Source organism: Uranotaenia lowii, chromosome 2 (assembly GCF_029784155.1).
Source record: "Uranotaenia lowii strain MFRU-FL chromosome 2, ASM2978415v1, whole genome shotgun sequence".
NCBI lineage: Eukaryota > Metazoa > Arthropoda > Insecta > Diptera > Culicidae > Uranotaenia > Uranotaenia lowii.
This window is the reverse complement of record NC_073692.1, coordinates 285,364,307-285,370,043: the sequence shown is the minus strand read 5'-3', so window position 1 is coordinate 285,370,043 and position 5,737 is coordinate 285,364,307. Positions and strand designations below refer to the sequence as shown.

The following is a 5,737-nucleotide window of genomic DNA, read 5'->3' as shown; positions in this document are numbered from 1 at the left end:
CTGGCTATAACGAAATGTTTGTTACAAAACAAGATTTCTTAATTTAATATGTTCATTGACACGTGCGGCGAGATGAAACGCTAGGTAGAAGAATTTGTAAAGGCATGAAGAATAGGCGGATAGGCAAGCATCAGATGAGCTTCGTAGGATAAAGTTTGGATAGGTGTTGAAACTGTAAGTCTAGGGCATTTTTTATTGGAAAGCATGAAAGTGTGGTGGTACTAGACTACTCTGTATAGGAAGCGTGATCGACTTTTGATCAACACATTCCTAAACACAGCAGGCCAGTTGGATTGTGTACTGTCAATACACAATCCTGACTGTGTATTGACAGTACACAATCCAACTGGCCTGCTGTGTTTAGGAATGTGTTGATCAAAGGTCGATCACGCTTCCTATACAGAGTAGTCTGTTGTACGGCAAAGGCGTACCACCACACTTTCATGCTTTCCAATAAAAAATGCCCTAGACTTACAGTTTCAACACCTATCCAAACTTTATCCTACGAAGCTCATCTGATGCTTGCCTATCCGCCTAATCTTCATGCCTTTACAAATTCTTCTACCTAGCGTTTCATCTCGCCGCACGTGTCAATGAACATATTAAATTAATACATTTATCGGCGATTAAAACTTATCATAAAACAAGATTTCAAGAAAAAAGTTAAACTTACAATTAAAACAACCCATTTGCTTCTAAATGCTATCATTTCATCAGGAGAGGTGTTTGTTTGTGAGTCTTCGAAAAAAAAAATACTTTAAAACTTTAAAACGTCTTTTTATATATTTCAAAAAATCTCCAAATACAAACCAAATTTAGCCTATTTGAAACTCAATTTAACGGCTTTCAAATGTAGAAATCAGTTTTCAGATATTTTAACTTCAGACCTAGTTAATGATGATTATCTGCAAAAAATTTCATGTTGATCAAAGTTCCCTCAGTTGTCGGTATATAAAACAGTTGTCCGCTCATGTGCATACAATTTTCACACTCCTATCTATTGAAACATGGGAAAAACTTAGTATGCGCATTTAGCCCGCCTCTCCCCTTAGACGGACAATATTTAGGACAAAAGACATTCAAATTTCAAATACTAACTTAAGAGGATTCTGCTGAAAGTGTGTAATTAATATTTTTGAATAGAATTATATGAAACCCTCTACAGTGTGAGGAAATGAATCCTTTACCTATAAAATTGTAAAAAAAAACACTTTTCCTTTTTATCGTTTTATTAACAAAAGTTTTTCAGTATACCATAACATAAAATATGTAAACCTAATGCATAAATATCCCTGGATTGAGTAAATCTCCTTTGGACCCGTGAATCCGAAGCCTTAGAAGCACTTTCGGTGGACGATGGAAGGTCCAGATTCGTCGTACTCCTGTTTCGAGATCCACATCGATTGGAAGGTAGACAGGGAGGCCAGGATGGATCCACCGATCCAGACGGAGTATTTACGTTCTGGGGGAGCGATAATCTTAATCTTGATGGTCGATGGGGCAAGAGCGGTGATTTCCTTCTGCATACGATCGGCGATACCTGTTGTAGAAGATAAAACGTAAATATCGATTGTTGTTTCTATATAACAATTAAACTCAAAACTTACCTGGATACATAGTAGTACCACCGGACAGGACAGTGTTGGCGTACAGATCCTTACGGATATCGACATCACATCGCATGATAGCATTGTAGACGGTCTCGTGAACTCCAGCAGTTTCCATACCAATGAAAGATGGCTGGAACAGAGCTTCAGGGCAACGGAATCGCTCAGCTCCGATGGTGATAACCTGACCGTCGGGAAGTTCATAGGATTTTTCCAGGGAAGTGGAAGCAGCGGCAGTCATGGATTCTTGCTGGAAGTCCAATGCAACGTAACACAGCTTTTCCTTGATATCGCGAACGATTTCACGTTCAGCAGAGGTCGTGAAAGCGTAGCCACGCTCGGTCATAATTTTCATCAAGTAATCAGTTAAGTCACGACCAGCCAAGTCCAGACGGAGGATGGCATGGGGCAGAGCATATCCTTCAAAGATAGGAACAGTATGTGACACACCATCTCCGGAATCGGAAACAATACCAGTGGTACGACCGGAAGCATACAGAGACAGGACAGCCTGGATGGCGACGTACATGGCTGGCGAGTTGAAGGTCTCAAACATGATTTGCGCCATGCGCTCACGGTTAGCCTTGGGGTTCAATGGGGCCTCAGTCAGCAGGACTGGGTGCTCCTCTGGGGCAACACGCAGCTCATTGTAGAAGGTGTGATGCCAGATCTTCTCCATATCATCCCAGTTGGTAATGATTCCATGTTCAATTGGGTACTTCAGGGTAAGAATACCGCGCTTGGATTGAGCTTCATCACCCACGTAAGAATCCTTCTGTCCCATTCCAACCATCACACCCTGATGGCGTGGGCGGCCAACGATCGATGGGAAGACGGCACGTGGCGCGTCATCGCCAGCGAAACCGGCCTTGCACATTCCGGATCCGTTGTCAACAACGAGCGCTCCAGCATCATCGTCACACATTTTGCTTTATTTATCTTTTTTTTCAGCGAAAACGCTGCACCGATGCACTTGATCAACTGTTATCGCAACCTGATACCGTCGCCGCCAAACTCAGACTGGCCTGCAACCAGGGCAATAATGTCACAACCCGAACCACTAAATTGGTGGACAGAACCCCCAAACGGAGTCTGCGTAGAGGAAAGTTTGAATGTTTTCGCTTTTCTCAGAACAAATTGTCACTTAAGATTTTATGTTCTTGAAGCGCAGAGGATTGGTTGATGAGGAAAATTAGAAGCAGCCGCACTTTCCTTCCCTATTCCGCGATTCGTAGCTCGAGTGTGTTGCCGGGTGATAAAAATAATTATTACATTAATCTGCCTGCGGTGGTATGTAGCAAGACAAAACGGGCTAAAGTCGCGCAACAGCCTCAGCTATCAGCAGAACAAGTAACGTTCTTCTATTTTAAGCTTTAGCTCATAACTGCCATTGTAGAGAGCAGAGCTCTTAAGAGACGCGTTTGATTGAGGGAGGATGGCGACCTTCGTCGGATAATAAAATGCAATTTTAGGGATCAGTTGTATTTTTGTAAATCGTTATTGCAGTTTTCTCTGCTCCAACAAATTCATCATTGAATTAAAAAATGGTTAGACTTTTTTGTATACGGAAACGCTAATAAAAACAGGCTATAGCTAGATAGTTGACTAAGCCAGAGAAAAAATAAAAGTGAAGACAGAGTCGGATTCAGATTAAGATTTGGTGTTCACTGTTAATTTTAAGAAAAATATTATATTTCTGAAATTCCTATAAATTTAGAATTTAAGTTTTAAGAATTTTACGAGCAAGAATTTATCGATTTTTTTTTTATCAAAATTGTTTTCGATTTGCTTAAAACATACTAGTTAAACATGGACGTGGTGTTGAAAACCGAACCAGGCCAAATAAAGAAATATAACAATCATTTATAACGACAAATTTTAAGCAGTAACAAGATTTTTATCAAAGAAAAATTTTATACTTGTTTTATTAAAACATTCTTGCAGACCTTGATGTTTTTTTTTTAAATTTTATTGAATTGCTTGTTTCAACCATTTTCGCACTCTTTTTAATGATGATATATAAAAAATTGAAAAGTTATAGTTTTTGGCTGTTTTGTTGAGTTTTCTGCGCTGCTATTATTACGAACAACTGTATAATTTTTTATTGCACACACGCATTTGAATTTTTTTGCTAGTGATCAAAAGCATTTTGCGTAGAATTAATTGGTGCTGCTATTTTTTGCACACCACTGTAGATTGGTTGATGACGATATTATTTGATGCTATTTAAATGTTTTTTGGTGAGTTCGAGTATGAATTCGCCGAAAAGAACCGCCTATCCAATAAACAGTTTGGTTTTCACCGGTGGTTGCCATCGAAGAGGCAGACGAAGCCAGACTGAAGAAGAGGAGGTGCGACCAGCTTTGCGCATTGTTCACCTATGACGTGAAGAACGCCTTCAACAGCGTCAGTTGGGCAGCGATTTCGTAGGATTCCGTGTTATTTCCGTAATCGCCAACTACAGTATATGACCAGTGAGGGACCTGGGCAAGGGTTCACCAAGGATCGATGCTTAACTAGCTATAGTGGAGCATCGTTTATGACGGACTGCTGAGACTGCGTCTCCCCTAGGTAGTGAGTCTTGTGGGATTCGCCGTCGCGACGTGGTTCTCCTGGCATCGGGCCCATCGACCGGAGAGGTCTAGCTACTCGCCACAGTAGCGATTGAGAAGGTGGAAAGTTGGATGCGCTCCAAGAGCTTGCGTCTGGTTCACTATAAGACCGAGATAGTGCTGTTCACCAACCTGATTTCAGCACAATCAGGGACGATTGCAGCTGGACTGTGCGTAATCGAACCCAAGCGTGCGATCAAGTACTTGGGGGTGATGAGCGACGACTGGCTGAGTTTTACGGCCCACGTCGACTACGCCTGCAAAAGAGCGGCAATGGCAACAGCAGCCCTCTCGCGGTCATGTCGAACAACTCGGCGATCCGCTGCAACTTCCTGCATTCTACGGTACGGAGCGGCAGCCTTGGGCATTTTACGGTACGGAGTGACAGCGCATACCGAACAGTGTCCACGGTAGCTGCCGATGTTGTGGCAGGAGGGTCTTGCCCATCTCGGTCTTGCTAGAGGAAGATCTTCGACTACTAGTACAGGCACATGCCCGATGTGCGGATACATGGCAGAGATGCAGTACCAATGGGACAGCTCGGAACGTGACCGGTGGACCCATCACTTGATTCCTATCGTCGGATTTTGGATGGATCGGAGACATGGTGTCACGGGAGTGTTATGAGACTCGTGACTTTGTGATTTTGTAGAAAGAAACACCCTCTTTTAAGCAGTAGAATAGCTAAAAGCTAAAGAATATATTTTAATTGGAGTATTATAATAATAGAAAATGGAACTCACAATTTGGTGTTCTGAGCAATCCTACGGGAATAACAATTTTCGGGAAATAAACCTCGTTTATAGGAGTCGACTATCTACCACGTTTTAAAACCTTTTCCTACTTATGTTTGGGTTCCGTTCTCGTTCTCTCCTATGTCCGCACCGGGTTGCCAGTCGCCAGACGCAGTGACGTTTAGAGTCGCAGGGCTGAACGCAGGCTTCGGATTCATTTTAGAGCAAACACCCACGGAGCTAAAATCTGCTCTCACTCTTTAAGCGGCGATAAGGAATGAGAAGGAGTGACCATTTGCCTCGAAGATGTCATGCTCTTAGGGAGTTCTTTTTACCTCTCGCTCCGCTCTAAAAAGATAAATGAGCGCTCTTCGGGAGTAGCTCCGCTTTAAGACAAACGTTATGAGCTGGGAATCTGGCTGGTTCGTGTTCGTTTGTTTTGGTTTGCGCCGACGGTGTCATTTGGAAATGATTTAATATGAATAACGAAAGGTAGGACGTGTCCCCGCTGATTATTTTGTTGAGTAGAGTGGCTCAAATAAGCAGATTGTTGTGTGAAGTTTACATGCAAAATTTAAGTCAAATACCACAAGGAGGGCCTCTAGTTTGTAAAGAAATTTTTTTACATTTTTTTTTATGTTTTCCAATGTCCTTATAACATACCTTGCCAATATCAACACTGTTGGTGTGAATTTTTTTTTTTTTTTTGGAAAATCAGCATTTTTTTAAAATAAATATTTGAATATTTCAGTTACTAATCTGGGCTAAAAATTCATCAAAATGC

The 5,737-nt window shown here is 41.8% G+C and overlaps 1 protein-coding gene across 1 annotated transcript; it reads right to left on the bottom strand.

The window, feature by feature from the left end:
• Positions 1 to 1,211: 1,211 nt before the first annotated feature.
• LOC129745933 (actin, muscle-type A2-like) lies at positions 1,212 to 2,804 on the bottom strand. The gene is made up of 2 exons (XM_055739327.1): positions 1,608 to 2,804; positions 1,212 to 1,540 (listed from the first exon to the last, which is right to left on the bottom strand). The coding sequence occupies exons 1-2, from the start codon at positions 2,530 to 2,532 to the stop codon at positions 1,335 to 1,337; spliced, it is 1,131 nt and encodes a 376-aa protein (XP_055595302.1). The 5' UTR covers positions 2,533 to 2,804; the 3' UTR covers positions 1,212 to 1,334.
• Between the last annotated feature and the right edge of the window lie 2,933 nt (positions 2,805 to 5,737).